General features: G+C 39.6%; 1 protein-coding gene across 2 annotated transcripts in view; it reads right to left on the bottom strand.

Annotated features, from left to right (window-relative positions):
• Nucleotides 1-631: 631 nt before the first annotated feature.
• sema3d (sema domain, immunoglobulin domain (Ig), short basic domain, secreted, (semaphorin) 3D) overlaps nucleotides 632-18156 on the bottom strand; it is a 32843-nt gene continuing 15318 nt past the window's right edge. The window contains exons 4-18 of one of the 2 annotated variants that reach the window (XM_058387933.1): nucleotides 15765-15827; nucleotides 15467-15586; nucleotides 15218-15317; nucleotides 13777-13905; nucleotides 11961-12103; nucleotides 10663-10777; nucleotides 10466-10535; nucleotides 9960-10104; nucleotides 9265-9487; nucleotides 8988-9076; nucleotides 8865-8906; nucleotides 8139-8293; nucleotides 7168-7232; nucleotides 6629-6765; nucleotides 632-2127 (exon numbers count right to left, since the gene is read on the bottom strand). In XM_058387933.1, coding sequence (XP_058243916.1) covers nucleotides 1732-2127; nucleotides 6629-6765; nucleotides 7168-7232; nucleotides 8139-8293; nucleotides 8865-8906; nucleotides 8988-9076; nucleotides 9265-9487; nucleotides 9960-10104; nucleotides 10466-10535; nucleotides 10663-10777; nucleotides 11961-12103; nucleotides 13777-13905; nucleotides 15218-15317; nucleotides 15467-15586; nucleotides 15765-15827 — 1992 coding nt within the window. In that variant the 3' untranslated portion in view covers nucleotides 632-1731. Of the gene's footprint in view, nucleotides 2128-6628; nucleotides 6766-7167; nucleotides 7233-8138; nucleotides 8297-8864; nucleotides 8907-8987; nucleotides 9077-9264; nucleotides 9488-9959; nucleotides 10105-10465; nucleotides 10536-10662; nucleotides 10778-11960; nucleotides 12104-13776; nucleotides 13906-15217; nucleotides 15318-15466; nucleotides 15587-15764; nucleotides 15828-18156 lie in introns of both variants that reach the window. The other variant, XM_058387932.1, reaches the window with a different exon arrangement.

Below are 18156 nucleotides of genomic sequence, written 5' to 3'. Positions count from 1 at the left end.
GGAGTAGGTGGAGCACTAGTTACTGAGATATGTGGCCATTAAGACATCACATTCTCACCAATCAGGTTTAAGAATTCAGCAGTGACATGGTATAATTACAGATATAACCTGTATTTTGTAGGTCCCTGAATGACTTGTTAAACTTGACCCCTTTTATAGGTCAACAGAAGCAAAACCAACTGGTAGTGAGTCTCGACCTTGGACACATACTACACACACACAATGTTTGCAGGAGTCACTGTTGCAGGCTGGAGGGTAATGTGAGGTCAGTCTGTGAAGAATGATGGATGGCAGTGAGCTACACCCGCTCCTTCTAATCTCATCTCCGTGTGTTTGACTGCTCTTCCAACTGACCAGACTGGCGGCATTTCACAATCACGAGCTGGAGAGCATGACTTTAGTCTAGAACTCCAGTCATGGCATCAGTGGATTGTGTTTGCATGAATTTCTCTAATTTAAAAGAAAAAAATAATAATACTAATAAGGACAAAATGGAGCAGATTTAAAAGGAAGAAAACAATAGATTGATATTCCTTCAGTCTTCAAGTATTTGGCAAAAAAAAGGTTTTGAGGTCATAGAACTTTAAAAGAAAGTTTATTCCAACTGTTGTAATTATAAATAGCTTCGTATGCCATACACAAACTAGCTACAAAAGACACAATGGAAATATACAGAAATATTATACTTTTTTTTCTACTGAACCTTTATTATATTGTTTATCATCTTAGGTTGTGTTCAGACAGTCAGGGAGTCAAGTCCATTTTATATTATATTATATTATATATATATATATATATATATATATATATTTTCTGCAGTCTGAAAAGCAAAACACATGAAGCATGAATATTTTTTGAAATCAGTTTCAGGCCATGTTTGTATGTAGTTTCAAATCGAATTTTAAGCATTTTATCCTGGTTATGATCGTGTTAGATCTGGAGCTTGTCCCAGGAACACGAGGTGGGAATACATCCTGGGCAGGATGCCAGTCCCATCAAAGTACATGCATATACTGAGGGGAAAATTTAGCAATGCCGATCGACCTACCAGCATGTTTCTTGGAGAAAACTGGAGAAACCTGAGAAAAACCACATGGACAGGGGGAGAAACACATGAAACGCCAAACAGACAGTTACCTGAGATCATGACTGAACCAGGGACACTGGACTAGTGAGGTAAAAACACTACCTACTGCACCACAATGCCATAAAGTCTAGATTTATAGTCTAGTCGTTTTATTTAAAATGTAATGCGATTTGCCCCGCTGTGTGAACACCACCATAATCTGAAAACAATTAAAACGTCAACAACGTCTACTGCATGCACAATCTGCTGTACAAAACATATATTTACAGTCATTCAACATGAATGCATTTTCATTACTGGTTACACTTAAAGCATTGTGAAAAGGAATCCTCTTGCTTCTCTGGAGCTGGTGTGACTTTACTAGATAAGTACATGAGCGGGACTTTTCGGCTGTAGGTCTGCAAGTGGAACCTGTTCTCCACTCACACAGCTGTTGTAGATTTTGCAATTTCATACTTTCTTTGTTGTGTCCTGATGATAGGTAGAGATACTGCTTCTGCACCATGAAAGCCAAAGGTCTGGTTCTAAAAGGATTTGCTTCACCCCTTTAAATAGTTTAAATAGGTTAGATGCGGGCCATGGACATCAATCCACAGACGATGTTATCCCTCCCTCCCCTACCTGCTCTTCTGAGTACTGTTCACTCAGATGGCGGCCCCCTGGTGGTGCCGTCGGTTTCTGCTCTTTCGGAGCTCCTGGACGTGTTTCCACTTAGCTTTCTGCCTCTGCTTCTTCTCCTTATGCCACAGCACTTCGCAGTACTCCTCAAGAGAGGGTGCGCTCATAGTACGTATGTAGTCTTTATAACTGTGCCGCAACTCAGATGTCATGTCCTGAATGGAGTGATCAGAGGGTCCACTGGAGCCTGACTGGTGCCCAGGAAGGTGGCCTTGCTCCAAGACTCTCAGGGAGAGGTGGAGGAGTGTACGGGTGAAGCTGTGCTCTTGAGCTGTGCACATGTACAAGCCAGCATCAGTACGATGCACCCAGCGAATTAGCAATCCTCGCTCTGTTACCAATAGCCGTTCATCCTCTTTGATCTGTAACACACAAACATGTATACATAAATGTATATTTGTCACTACATTACATCCTTTGCATGGCCTTCCCTCAATGAGCCAAACATTATTAACATTTCCTCTTCATGAACCATAAAAAGATGTAGCATTATGCTTTTCAATCTAGTTTCAAAATAAGTACACTTTCTCACTCTGTGTAATAATTAGGTGTCACCTCCAACTGCAGATGGAGAATTCACATGTCACCTGTAGAGTTCCTAGCCATAAATCATTCTGATGGTTTGTGCACAGCCACACTGAGGGGATCAGTGCACAGCATGGCTCCAACCCTCCTCCAAACATGGGGCAAAGGTCCCTATTTCACCTTAGGGTTCAGCTTCCTGCTGACCTATAATTACTGCATTGATTGGTCATTAGATTATTATTAGACACATCAGAAAAACTGTCTCTAGGCTCTATATTATAGGTAGTAAAGTATGTGCGTGCGTGTGTGAGAGAAAGATGCGTCCTTTATGATTACTTGGCCTGACCTGTCTGAAAAAAGTGTGTGTGTGTGTGCGGACAATGAGCAGGTCGGATGCATGTTCAAGGTGCATGTTCTCTACTTTGGTGGCCTCTGACACAGGAAGTTCACTCTGTGTGCCTGTAAGGGTCAGGCTGTGAGGGGATGCATTGTGTTCCAGTAATAAAGACGCAATGGTCAAAGAGAAGGCGGTCTAAAGCATGCTAGCATCTCCTTACTGCCGTGCCGTCTATCAATTACTCTCTCATTGTAGACCTTTCTGAAAAAAATCTAGATTCCTTTATCTGAAAAGAAACTCTTGCTTGTGTTTATATGCCCGCCAGTTCTTCATTCACATCATGCGGTTGTCGAGCGCTAAAACGACGCAGCTGTGCTGAAGAGAAATGAGGGAGCTTCAAAGCATACCAATGCTTTTTTAAACACTCACTCATACACACACGTAATGTGCAGACAAAATTTCACACTCAGGTAGGTTTTACTACACCTAGGACGCAAATTAGAGTTGAACAATGCTTATGGCAGGAAACAATAAATAGAAGAATATACTCTGACTTTATGTCCTGTGATGCCTGTGACTAAAACACAAACAGCCTGAGGCATGTAAAGGATGAAACATGTGTGTATTTGTCATGGTGATGTCATAATGTGTGTGTGTGTTAAGGTTGTGTGTCAGATGTATGTCATAAAGTGAAGCATTGGATCTGTGTAAAAGAACCAGATCATAGTTAGAGCTGTGGAAGAGGTCACTGATTCTTTCATGTTGCTGACTGAGGAGAGCAAGGCCTTCTGTTTAGAATCAGTCACAAAGTCAGTCATAAAGCCTTCTGGGAAATCAACAGAACCTTCAGAAATACAAAACAGTACATGCAAGCCTCTCTCCCTCTCTCTCATTGACTCTTCATATGCTATACTACGAAAGAGTCAGTATTTTTCTGTCTCTTTGTTGTATAGTGCATTTTGACACGTTTCTTAGTCCTAAATAACAAAGCTCGTTTCCTCAAATCTCTTCTTTCACAGAAGAGATTACTTTTTCCAAGGTGATGCTTACAGACATACTTTCACATGCGTAATTCCCAAAATCTTAACAAACAAAAGGCCAGTTGTAATGTTTGTAGACGAATCTGCGGTACATACTCATACATTTTGAATGTTCACTGATAGATTTCAACCCTCAAGACATCCCAATGCAAGTGAGCAGGTTTTCTGTTCATGCACAGAAATGTGTTAAAAATATTATTTGCCCTAACTGCCCACACTCTACAGATGTGGTTTATAGAGAATACATGGCATGGTTGGAATATTCCTTTAAAAACCCATGAGACACTTCACAACTCCTGTCTCTCAAAACAGCACCCAGAAGGCTACAGAGTTTCAGCTCTGTGGGAGGAAAACAAGCTGTTTTAGGGATGGCATGCTGAACTCTGTATCTGTTAAGTTTGGATAAACATTCACACCGACATACACACATGCTATATTTACACAAACACTGAGGACGAGTTCCTTTCCCATCACACAGCGTGTTCTTTGCGAGGTGAGGTGTTGGGTCATATTTTAGGATTGCACTGCAGGTGTAAAATGTGTGTGTGTGTGTGTGTGTGTGTGTGTATCGCAGGTGCTCTGAGCAGCTGCGTCATCCAGCATCTGTTTGTCCGGGAAGGACAGATAAAGAGACATAGTCATAAGGTGATAAAAGAGAAACTGTAAAATACAACCGATGCTAAAAGTGGGGGCTTCTGTCTACTCGCAAAGAGAATTTAAAGAGTTATCTGTGAGCAATATATAGCACATTTTTCAAGACCCCCACAAAGGTTAGGCAAAGCCTGACACACACATGCACACCCTCACACACAAAACATGCATGAGTGTTCTGGCTATTCAGGAGTGATTAAGTACAGTAGTGATGGATCAATACAACAATGCTGCTGATATAACACTCAGAGGAGTTCGTCCAGGGCCTATCCATTCATCATAACTCACAAGCACACACAAAAACACCCACACAGTGCACAAGGTCAAATCCTCCTTCATATCTGCAGTGTGAACCACTCTCAGAGAGACAGAGGAGGTGAGGATATGTGGGTGATGAGGGTGTTGGATTAGTAGCGGCAGTGCATATATGAGGGAGAATAAGGGCAATGGAATATTTTCAAATGTCCAGGGTAGAAATGGCTTTAGGGGATAGATGGAGAAATATGAGAGTCTTGAGAAGCTGATGGAATAGTAGAGTCTCGAGATCGGGTTCAGTCTCGGGGTCAGGTTCAAAAAGTGAGAGAAAATGCTGAGTAGATGACAGAAATGGAATTTGCTATCTCCACTTCTCCATTCTTATCAGTTTATCTGTTGATCTCCGTTTCCACTTATTTTACTTTTCATTTTCCACAGCCTTTGTCTGAATAAAAAAAAATAAAAAAAAATAGCACAGGCACTAAAATAAGATCAGCAATAATGTCTATCTTTCTTTACGGAGAAAGGCTTCAAGAAAAGTCTGAGGAATGAAGGTGCTTTGTTTAATGTTCACGTCACTCATCATAATGGTGTGGTTATTGATGTTTGAGTGTTTTAGAAACTGCAGAATCGGAGGCTTCATGGGAAAAGGCTCACCAAAACTGGACGTTAATTTACCAGTTGTCTTTTTCCAACAGTGCATTTCATTGTGTCGACTTCACATGATTGGCTGACTGAATAGCTGCATGAATGAACAGTGTACCTATTAGACTGGTCAATAAGTTATCATATATATCCATTAGATATTCAAGTAAAACTAATAATAGACATTTACTGCATAACCTTTAAGCACAGTTTTGTTTAATTAGGTGTACTAAAGAAGACTTGTTCCATATCAGTAATTTACACTCAAGATAATACCGTGTCTACTCTCCTGAGTAATGCTGATGTAGGTAAACAATCATTTTTTTTTATTGAGGCAGTCCACGCCATATTCCTTTTTTTTTTTTTTTTTATTAAACTCCACATCATTTTACAACCAAAAATATGAACATAAAAAAAAATTTCTAAACCCTGCAGCACCAAACATTTGTTTGGTGAAAATGTTAGCCAAGTACACAGCAGCATGTGCTTTCAATATACCCACTGTGTGGGGGGCAGAATGAGAGAAAGTGTAGGCATGTTTACGACCTGGATAAGGACTGTCTTAAAGCATTGATTGCACATGTTGGACTTGAGTGTTCCTCGGAATGAGTACACAACTTTAAATGAAAGGACAAGCTTATCTGCCCACTTCCTCATTGGTGCCAGCAACTCTCAGGTGTAGCCAGGTTATGATCAAGCTGTGTGAATTATATAAACTTTACATTATAAGTCTCTTTTTCAGCAGCTCTCATGTCAGTGGTGGCATCCAGAGATTGAGAAACCCTAAGGACTTGCCATCCAATCATTTAACAACCCATTGCACTGTAATTACATGTAATAACTGCTGATGTTTACAGTAAATTAATCTACTGTATATTTGTCATATTGTGTATATTGTAAAATGTCTATTGTGTGGATTATGTTCTTTGTTATTTCCTGTACACTTAGTTAGCATATAAAAATTTCAGATTCTGAACCAGTGCTTTCTGTAATATATAATGTCCATCACAAGGCATGCACAACTGACCAATGCTGAAAGCTAACACTAAGTCACATTTTTATATCATAATCCACAGTTATGTTAACATTCAGATGGAAGAATTGATTGGATAGTACTAATTAAAGTCCTGCCAAGCTGTTCAAATTTATTGCTATCTATTTTTCCAACTATGAACAGTAAAGAACAACAAAAAGCAATGCTATGCTGCCCCTTTAGGCGTAAAAATTTAGTCAGAGCAACCAAAGGAGTTTTGTCATTGGTCAAAGATATAAATGTTTGTGTTAAATTCACCAGCGTGAATTCACACCACAATTCAGTGACATGAAGTCGTTTATTACAAGAGATTATATTAATATCACCTTTCTTGCAAACATATAACATGCAACCAAACAGATGTGTTTGCTAGTTACCTCTTGGCGGTGGTCTGCTCCTGGTCTTTGAACAAACCAGCGGATCTTGGCCTGCTGGGATTTAGGCAGACACTCCAGAAAAGAGGAGTTATTCTCCACACCATACAGTACCTTCTCCTCCACATTCTTCCCTAAAACTGCACAGTACAGGAGATGCAAGAGAGAATGCATTTAGATGATGAGGAGCATACGTGCATGCCTGTTTGTATGCCTGAATATGTAAATGGCAAAGGGAGAGAGTAGTTTTAAGATTTGTTTATGAATCCCATTACATGGACCCCCCCTAGACAATACTGCATTTTCTCTAAAGTACAATGCAGAGCTTTTAGTAAGCTTTTATACATCACACACAAATTTGTCTTACTATCCTTGTAAGGACTTTTCAAATATAACAATCAGTGCAGCAAATGAATGCTATGCTACACCCAAACCCGACCCTAAACTTATCCTCATTAACCAAAAGCAAAAATTATAATAGGGACAAGCCATGTCTTCATATTTGGCAAAAATCTCAGATATTCCAGTCCTATCACACTTACCATCGTCTGCATCCCAACACTGGCTGGATGGGTCTCCATGTTTGATGTCCTGTCTGCGAGCCCTCCTGTAACAAATTGTTTTGTTGAGTTTTGCTGTGTCTGAGGATATAATCCTATATCTGCCCGTTTCTGATCTATTCTCTTCTAAATCTTTTACAATCTAAAATCCATTTTATTTTATTTTAACGTATTTGTATGTTGACATACAAAAGCATCCTTCTGTAAGACATAAACATGAGATCATAATGAACTCTAATAGGTAATGGAAGGTTGGAAGTATGTTTGAGGTGCACCACCTGACCATCAGTATGTACAAAATCTCCTTAACTAATAACTTTCTCACTTTCTCTGACTCAGCATATGTTAGGAATGACCTGACCTGCTTGTGTCAGCAGCAAACCTAAAAGAGAGAAAAGGGCAAGAAAACTTCTTTGGCAGCTCACATACATCATCTCAACAACAAAGCTCCTCTAATCAATTTGCCTGTCCAGTCCACTCCCACAACACCCTACAGCCCCGGGAGCTGCGGAGCAAAATCAAATATTTATTTTTTTTACTGTTTTTCCTGAAGTAGAAGAAGTTGAAAATTGAAGAAGTAGGTCATAGTAAGGGCATGGAGCAGCTCTTTACTTCTCTAACCGAGTATTTACTAATACCAGTCACGTCCACTAACTCATACAGGATACAAACTCACATTATTTCCTCATACCACACCATCCTGTCTGTACTACACCCTAATTTCTCAGGCTACTTTTACTTTGCTTATCTAAGCACTATTGCTTATCTAAGCACTCCTTTCACAGTATTAATTCCTTGCTCATTTGCACTGTTGCATTATTATACTTTTCCTAATCCTACTATTCTTTCTTGCTTCTCACAGTGAATAATCTACTCAGGATAATAAACACATTATTGCTAACCACCACAAGTTGTGAACATATTCATGTGTGTGTGTGTGTGTATGTGTTCACCTCTTGGATGCAGGTATGTATCTGGAGCAGTGGGAGCCGTCCCAGGCGCAGTATGGGTCTCTGGCCAGGCAGCATTCAGCGCAGCCCTGACCGTAAATGTGGCACCTGTGCAGAGCCACCAGCACCAGACCGTCTGCCCCTCCGACAAACAGCTGCTGCTAAAGACACACAGTACAACACTCCCTCACACACAGAACAAATACAGACCCAAGGCCAGGAAAAGTGCTTGCAGACACTATCAGCACGGTATTATTTATAACATCCTGAAGGAACCTTAAGTAAATGTGATTTATTTGCTCTGTCCTTACTGCTCTGTAACTTGTTCATCTTTAGATAAGCATTGTGTTTATTTGTTCTTACACCCATATTCCTTTGATAAACTTCACATTAGACAGAAAATAAATACAAATGTATATGGAGGATTTATAGCCTGAAAAAACAATGAAACGAGAGAGAGAGAGAGAGAGAGAGAGAGGAAAGAAGAAATAGCCTGGAGAATGTGACTGAATTTGGTTTGTCCTGTGTCTGACCCAGCCACGCACTTAAGGAGATAATGACACAAACAGGAGAAGGAGGAATGCGTGTGTCATGTATGAGAGAGACGGAGAGAGACATAATGGTGGAAATTTTGAGAAAAAGTTTCGAGTACTAAAAGTGGAGTTACACTGCATACAATCTCTATAGAAAGAGCAGAGACATAGTGCCTGTATCATATATCGTTTATACCTGTTTAGAAGAGATTTCGATGCTAAGGATGGGCGAAGGATTCTGAAATAAGACACAAAACAGTTTTAAAAGAGAGATTTAAGAAACAGATCATCTTTGCTTCTGTGTTTTCTTTAAGTTTACCTTGAACACTTGTAATTCTTCTAACACCACTTCTTCTGCAGCCCAGTTTTCCTGTGTGATGCTAACCACCTTTAAAACTGAGCCAGTGTCTATAAAACATACAAACACCAACACTATATCTTTGAAAGTGGTTCAGCTCAACCTCTATTGGTGTAAAATTTTCAAATACATAAAAGGTACTGTATGTAATGTATGCACGGGGATATGTGTTTACATATTATAATGAGTAATTATCTTATTTGCAAAACTTCAAGTGCCAGTACGTGTGTGACTTTACCTGTCCCCAGGAACATGACAGCATAGTGGCCATCATCAGCAGACACACGGTCCACTGCGATCTGTGTGAGCCGGTACTCTGTGCTGATCCTTGTGAAGATGGGCCGACCAGTAATCGGGTACACAGACTGGTACATGAGTGGGTGCATGCGGATAAAGCTAATGACATCATCTGGGAAATCTTTAGTGGTCTTAATGCGTGGGTCATATGTGCGACTCGGACACTGTATGGAGGAAACATTTACAGTTAGTCATTTGGTAGATGCTTGACTCTGAAGCATCTACATGCTATGCTCAAGAGCCAAGCAGTTGTGGCCTCACAATTTCTGATCTGAACTCGGCTACTGCTGCCTATTATAATTGAAATACAAATATATTATCTCCCATACATATATATGAATATAAAAAGATACAAGAAAAAATATTATTGTTGTCCTCTTTAAAGAAAATGTCCTTTTCTTTTGAGAACTATTTCAGGCATTGACAGCATAATCCTTTGGATGTACCGCCCTCTAGTGGTGAACCCTAAAGCTACACTATATATATATAAAAGCTGTCTGTTCTGGAAAATAAATTTGTCTGGTGAAGAATACAATATTGATATTTTATAAGATATTTAAAGACAATGACAGGAGGTTATGTTATACAAAAATGCTTCTACTAAAATGAAAAATAAATAAATAAAAATGTCCTGACCGTGCCAGGTCTTGGGTAGGGGATTTTTCCCTCATATTCCACCCAGCGGTGATCTGGTCCCTCTTTATGGGCATAAGGCCCGTGAAACACAGCACGGATGTCCTCCATATTGTACATACACACTGCTGATCCTTTAAAGATAGAGCTGATGGTACACACAAGAACACGTACAGTAAACTTTCACGCATGTTGTGAAACACAAAGTCATTTCATTTACATTTGAAGCAAACTGTATTCTTTGGGCCTTATGTCACATTTTGGCAACATGTTTTAAAACAGAAAAAAGCAAAACTAGAGATCTGTGGTAATGGAAGCAAATCTTTGTATGTACTGTGCCTGTGTGTTTGGACATTTAGATGAGCTGATCATAATAAACTAAAGTACAGAACATTGTAAGGCTGCTCAAGTAGTAAACACTGCAATGGGAGCCAGAGCTCTGGGTGGTGTTCTGGGTGGACTCAATCATGCCTGTATTCTTCTAGTGACAACAATAAAAGAAGGAGTACCTAGTAGTAGTGAAGACTCCATAGACTTTGGGGTTTTTCTCATCTCTAGTTGGAACCATGAAGATGTCCTCTATAATGCACACATATAAAAACAGATACACAGAAATATCAATAAGTGTGGTTATGAGATGAAACAATGCTCTAATAAGCACGCGGTTTGTGTGTGAGCTTGGCTGTGTGTAAATTCACCCACTTACGGAGCTCATCAAAGTGTGTATCCACGCCATCTGTTCCCGGGATGGAACACACTAGTCGGGCCTTGAGGAACGTTGTCCACTTGTTGGTCAGACTTCTCAAACCACCTACATCATTCTGAAACGCACAAATGCATACACAAGCCTTAAATTAGCGTTCTTATTCGAAACCTACAGGTGTACATTAACAAACTTCATTTTATAGACTCCATAAATAAACCCCTATTATATGAAGTCAAGACCACCATCTGTCCTTAATCAGACTAGCTTATTTAACTAAGACAGAGTGGGGACGAGAGCTAATAAACATCAATTACACACAGAGACAGAGAGACAGCAAATGAGACAGACTTCAAGTCCAAATCTAATTTCTTCCGTTAGTAAGACTAAATATGTAGGGGCCTCTTTGTTCATTCTTAGAATCAGGTTAACTGTAGGAACTTCAGAAGGCAGGCTCTTCGTGGAGAGATTTGCTACAAGCATGAGCTAACGTCCTTGTTATTTCTCAAGAGTGTTTGATCAAATGCCTCCACTGGAGTCTGCAAAGACATGCTATTCTTTTCTGTGCTATTATGTGTACTGAATAACACATTCACTTGAGAGAGAGAGAGAGAGAGAGAGAGAGAGAACCATAAAAGGGCTTGTGTTTAAACACTTATCTGCAATGATGAGTGAGAGGAATCTGGCCATAGCTAGCTTTATGATTTAAAACTCCGAACAGAAAAAAAAAATGCTATCTCAGGATGCATATAGCGAAGCTTCATACGGAGGTTATCAGGAGAGCATGAAAGTGTAGCGCAAAAGAAAAATTCATCCAGCTCAAAAACACTTTTAATAGTGACCATGACCATGACACATGATTCCAAGTGAAAAATATACGAGCTCTTTTAGTTTAGATTTAACAGAGACCAGTTTTAGGCTTTAAGAAAGCATTAATGGTTGTGTGTATATGACTGATTTGGCTCATGCATTGAAGCCTTTTACGGTATTTCAGCGCTCTCCTATCAAAAGTGAGAGCTCGTTAACACAAATACACAGTCTGGAACACAAGAACTCTGGTGTCATCATGAACCAAGGACTACACAGCCAGCCGCCTACTGTGATTTACCTTGCTGACAGCCCTGACTTGGTCTGTTTTCAACAGATCTCATCATGTGGAATGTACCAGGAAGACTGTGCTCCCAGTAGGAACATGAAATGTATTTGATTTGCTAATAAAATGACTGAATCTGAGAAGTGATGAGCGTTTTGATCAGGAGAAGCAAGGCCGGCTGCATGTCCAGTCCCACAGAAATTCTTACTTTACAGACACGGGCTACACGGGACAGCACGCCTTTGTCCATGGTGTTCCCCTCCCGGGATGCCTCACGGAAGAAAAAGTAAATCTTGTCATCGTCGGGGTTGTAAGTGTCTGCGATAGGATGAGCAGCTATAAACTTGGCCTCTGTGAAGACAGAAGGTAAATGCCAGGGAGCTCTTATTCATTACCCTTGTAGATTATGTATGCAGAAATGATAGAGAAAAAGAGAATGACAAATAGACGCCGTAAAACCTAAAGTGTAAAAGGACGGCCAACAAAAACAATGCGTAACTGTTCTGTTCACGACTTTGTGGCTTGGTTGATCCCATTGGTTTAGTTTATTTAGTTTGACTTTGACGACTTTAGATCAATAAAATACCACATTTGTATAACCAAATCTGTTTTTTTAGTGAAATAAACAATATTTATAAAAGAGCACGAAAAAGGCTCTCGGGTAAAACTACATAAATATATTCTTTAGTTATAGTTGATGATAATTAGAGCAAAAGACAAAGTTTCATGTTGTAAAAAATAATTATGTTTGCATTTGTATTCACAAATCAATTAGTTTTTACATTTGGGGGAAAAAAAATAAATGTCAATCAGATATAAACAAACCTAGGGTTAATGAAGGACAAGTAAATAAAGAAGTGTTTATAAGTGGTTTTACATCCACTTGAGAACCTCTTCAAAAAAATAAGTTACACATACATGCACACCCTCTCTGTACAAAGAGGGCCTTTTTACCTAAACCAGAATCTTGCAGTAGCCAGTTCCACTGAGGACAGACAAGGCAATGTAATAGCAAGGACAGGACAGGACAGGACAGGACAGGACAGGACAGGACAGGAGGAAAGGAAAGGGTATAAAGCAGCAAAGTACATCATTTCTTGCACATAAACCAGTAAAGCCAAGAGCGCTATACAACTCAGACCATGAAGAGGGAATATAACTTGACACACTGCAACAATCCAACAAATGATATGAATTAGGAGAGAAAAGGTACAATGCGCTGTGGTTTATCACTCATTCAAACATAAAGTGTAACACATCCATACATGAAGTAGCATGGGAAAAAGAACTAATCTTGGGTGGAGCTGGTACAGACAGTGTGTGAAACTTTGTGGTGTTAAATCTGTTGTGCCTTTTGGCTTGCCTGGAAATATTAAATTGTCAGTGGTTTTGGTTTCATTTCTCATGTAGCTCGTGAGTTTTTGCGTGTGTAGGGTCGTATCTGGATTTTCCGAGGGGTAATTCCACTGGAATTCAACCTTTCTACTGTATATAAAGATGATCATTGTACTAACTGAACTGGTGGAAATTCATCCTGTTGGTCTACTCATATACAGCATTTGGAAACTGAATGATTTTACATAGGCTATTACTGAAATAACATTTGGAGGTGAAAGCTGCTGTAAACGCTTGGAAGAGCATTACCATGGAAGAAACCCAATGTCTAATGATGTCTATGGTACCCACACTACAGGCAATCACTGACTATTTGCAACCAAGTATTAAAAATCTTAATCTTTGGTTATATCAGTTTGTCAGATAACCTTGAGGGGACAAATTCACCTGATTTTGAAAATCTGCAGAAATTCATATTCATTAATTCATGTCAACTTGTGGAAAGCTAAAATAACTCTAACTTTATAATGTTCAGGTTTATGGACCTGACTTTGCCATGTCTTGGTAAAGGTTTTTTTTATCTTGATTCACTCTATGATAAATCTGATTGAAGAGCATTTCTGTTGGTTATTGTTGTGTATATTTGGGTATATCAATGTAACAGCGTGTATGTATTGTGTAATTCTGACCATTGATCCAGTAGTCCTCCGAGATATCTGTGCGGATGTAGTGCTGGTCTGGAGGAGGACCCAGAGAGCGACTAAACGTACTGTCCTTTCCCAGGAAATCAGACACTGTTCCTGCATATAGGTAATGATCTGAGAACAGAAAGTAAAAAGACACATTCAGTACAGGCACATGATGACTGTTTGTTATCCTGTCCATCTCTCTCTCCCTCTCCCTTTCTCTCTCTCTCTGTGTTTGATATCTGACACCAGCTGAGTATCTTTCTTTCTTATACACGAATAAACAATTTACTTTCAGTCGCAGCCGTCTCCAAGGCAACCGACCTAGGAGTAGTTTGGGAACGTGAGTTATGGCTAGAAAGATGTAAAATAATCACTATTAAGATGGTCCTCATTCAGGCAAATATAGTAATCACACACAACCGTTCAGATCTCTGGGATCAACTATCAAATACGTTTGTAGATGTTTTAGGTAGTAGGGTGTACATTTTTTCTGTTTTCAGATATTCTACATGAAGATAAGAATGATTTATAGGAATATATATGAGTGAAAATGAGGGCTTTAGGTCATTAGCTGTTAGCTGTTTTAATACTCCTAATTCCAACAAATAGAGATATTTCCTTGTGTGTTCCTTCTGAATACACACACAACAACATGCATGCTCTCTGCTTGTGCTTTTTCCTTGTTGATGAGTCTATACTGCCAAAGAGCCAGATATTTTTATTAAGTGCTCCTGGAATGTGAGAAGATCGCCAAACATTCCACGACTTAAAATGATAAAATTATTAATGACAAAATAACAACTTATGACATGTGAAATGTCTTCACTAGCACATGGATTTTATAATCATTTTTACTCATAATATCTGCCTAGAGATATTATCACCCCCTACCAAGTATTAATTTTATTATATATCGTTTTATATAGACTGACATCCCACATCCCATCCCATGCATTCCCACCTCATACCCATTCTTGTTCTTTCAGAATCTTTTGAGCAATGTTTCCAAAATGAACCAATAAGTGATATATAGTATATGAAGCCTCACACACACACACACACACAGAGACATTTCATATTTACACATATTTCTGTTTCACTATAATCCATTCCTCATGTTTGGGAGCATCACCCTCTGTCCACTCCCTCCCCATTTCTGCCTGTTGTGTTATAAATCTTTATGTAGAGTGTGAGTGTTTGTATCTCCCTGCCAGCACCGTCTTCCATGTTCTCTAGCGTAGTTTTAGTGCCCTCCTTACTCAGTCGAGTTTTCCTTTAAAGGCTATAGTAGACCCATCTCGCTTTTACCATATCTGTCAAAGCTTTTGCTGTGAGTGAAAAAAGCTGATGCATCACGTCAGAGAAATTGCTCCACAGTGTGATAAAAGGTCAAACTTGCTATGAGTGAGGCAGGAGGACATTATAAACAGCCCACACTCACCGGTAAGTACTGAAGCAAAAGGTTGACGAGGGTCGAAAGGGCATTTCATCCTGCCTGACTCCATACTGCTGCTGATCAAGTGAAGCCCACCACTCTTTACCTTACAGAACACATATCAAGCCAAAGTTAATACAGAGAACAGGGTGAAAGCTAGGTAATTACTCACACAGCTACAACCTGCAAGTCACACAAAGGTGTTTAGCTGGGAAATATGTACTGCTGCCAGTAACCTATAGCTTCACCTCTCACCTCTTTGTGGCCCCTGACCTCCAGGAAAGCACATGTTGGATGAAAGGCTCCGGTGCCACATGTGTAGACATGAGTTCGGTTATAATTGTGCAAAACTCGAACGAAATTGGCACACTCGGTCTAATAGACGAAGAAAGAAAACAAAAAAGAAAGAAAGAAAAAAGAAAACATTAAGTGACATCATAAAGATTGTGTATGTAAGATCTGTTTGCACAATGCAGTTTAATGAGGTAAAAAACACAATGCGCAGTTTGTAGACATGTTTGCTTTACAGTCATATATTCTGGGTGTTACTTACGAGAGGGTTTTTACCAGCCAGGATACACATATCCACCCTGTCTCTGGGAGCTGGCCAGCTCAGCTGAGAAAAACACCACACACACACAGAGAAAGAGAGAGAGAGAGATGTACTTACAACAATGCACTTACTGATTATTAATTTTTTAATATTGCTATTGATTAAAGTCATTTGATTGCGTATTGTTATGGAATGTCCAACGCAATATATTACAACAAACTGGAGTTTCCAATATAGATATATCAATGGACTAAATGAATTCATTCAGTCATTCCTTTACTTTTAATTTGCTGGAGATTGAAGGGTATGCAAGGCTATGTTAAACAATTAGCACACCATAAACTGTCCATCTTTAATTATTGGGTAAAGGAGGCGGTGCCAGTTGATCTTATCTGTGCACACATGTGTTATAAAAGGCTTAAGAGCTTAACATGTACTGGGCCAACCTTTAACCTTGACCCCTGAGAGCCATCTCCACATGCAACACAAAATCCCACAAACCTCTCTGACTAAATGGAATCAGACGTGCTCGTGAGGCGACTTTACACAGCCACACTTTGAAGCTGCGCATGCTAACGCACTCTGACCGGACCTTTCAAAGCCCTACAGTTCCTCACACGCTTGTGCACATGCACGCACCCGCACGTGTTATGGGCTCAGACATTTATGTTGATTAATTTGGAAAAGCTATCATGCTCTGTTTCTCACACACACACTGAAAGGTAAGACCACAGACCTCTGCACTCTATTAAACCTCCTGCATGTCGCTGCAAACTCACACATCCCGGCACAAGCACGAATACTAACACATTGAGTTTTTAAAGAGGGAGAAAGAGACAAGGCAGACTGCCAACTAACTGTTAGACCGTGCAGCTGTGTCTGGTCATTTGGATAGATCAGGGTGGAGTGCATTCTTCTGACGCTTGTGTTTAAGGAAGTGCACATGAAGGCCAGTATGACACACTGTAAAGGAGTTAGTATAGTGTGTATTCTTGTTATTTTTGTTCTTTGAATAAAATTGAATGCCACTTGCTATATAACTAAGAAGTTACAGCACAGAATCCTTTCAGTCAAGAAGACTTTCCCAACAGCAGAAAACGTACAGAAAATCTTTACCGCAAAGCACTGAATCTTACACACTTCTTTTGTAATTGTTAAATTAATGTATAGTAATGAGTTTGCATGTTCTTCCCATGCTTGGTGGGTTTCCTCCGGGTGCCCTGGTTTCCTCCCACAGTCCAAAGACATGCTTCTAGGCTGATTGGAGTCTCTAAATTGCCTGTAGTGTGTGATTGCGTGAGTGAATGAGTGTGTGTGTGTGCCCTGCGATGGGTGGGCACTCTGTCCAGGGTGTATCCTGCCTTGATGCCTGATGATGCTACAGACTCCCCGTGACCCGAGGATAGATCAGATAAGCGGTACAGACAATGAAATGGAAAAAAAAATGTATAGTGATGTTTATACATTTTTCATTGTTAAATAAATAAATTAAATTCTATTTTTTAAAAAAGGTTTACTGTTAATGTTATTTTATGTGTGTGTCCACTATAGAAGTCCATCTAAATGTATTAATGGAATGCTATGAAAAATAAATTAACGCCTTCTGATATATTAGATTTATGAATTCACATATTAGTTGTCAGTGTAATTCAAACAAGAACTCCTAAATATGTTTGCGTGTGTGTGTGTGTGTGTGTGTGTTTATGTTAAGAGTGCGAGTGAGAGGGGGAGCCTGTGCATGCTCACTGCTGAGCTGTGACTGTCACAACACTATTGTAGCAGAGGCATCCCATGTCGTCATGGTGACAGTGATTGGCAGGTTTAAGAGGAATGACGTCTGTGCGATTCAGAGGAACTCAATGGTTCTATAGAGGGATGCCGTGGGAATATCTAGATGCGACACAAGTGTGTTGTCTTGCTTTGGGGTAACACGGGAGATAGATGCATATATTCTGTTGCAAACGTGAGCGAATTATGCACAAACACACACACACACACGCGAATAGCATTACCTCATCCTTACAGATAATAACTGCATCATGTTAGGCATTTATATAGGGTTAGCGCAGACATGTCAGAGAACCCTGTGGCCTATTGTAATTTCCATCTTTGGGAATTTTCACTCGTCTTTAACAGCAAGACTCAATAGTAATATCAAGACTCAATAGTAATCATAATTTTGTTTGAAAATCACATCTCCTCAAACCCAAAGTTTAGCATGTGACATTATATCTGCTAACTTGTTTCTAGTTTATCAGCATTTGAAGCTTGGACAGAGCACATAAAAACCCAAGCTGTCATGACTCCCTAAATTCTAAATGTCTTATGATAAATGGCTGATGCATGAGCAGTCATTTGTGGCAATCCTGATAATAAATGCGGACAAACCACA

The sequence above is a fragment of the Hemibagrus wyckioides genome, linkage group LG04, assembly GCF_019097595.1.
Source record: "Hemibagrus wyckioides isolate EC202008001 linkage group LG04, SWU_Hwy_1.0, whole genome shotgun sequence".
NCBI classification, from domain to species: domain Eukaryota; kingdom Metazoa; phylum Chordata; class Actinopteri; order Siluriformes; family Bagridae; genus Hemibagrus; species Hemibagrus wyckioides.
This window is presented reverse-complemented; position numbering and strand designations above follow the sequence as displayed.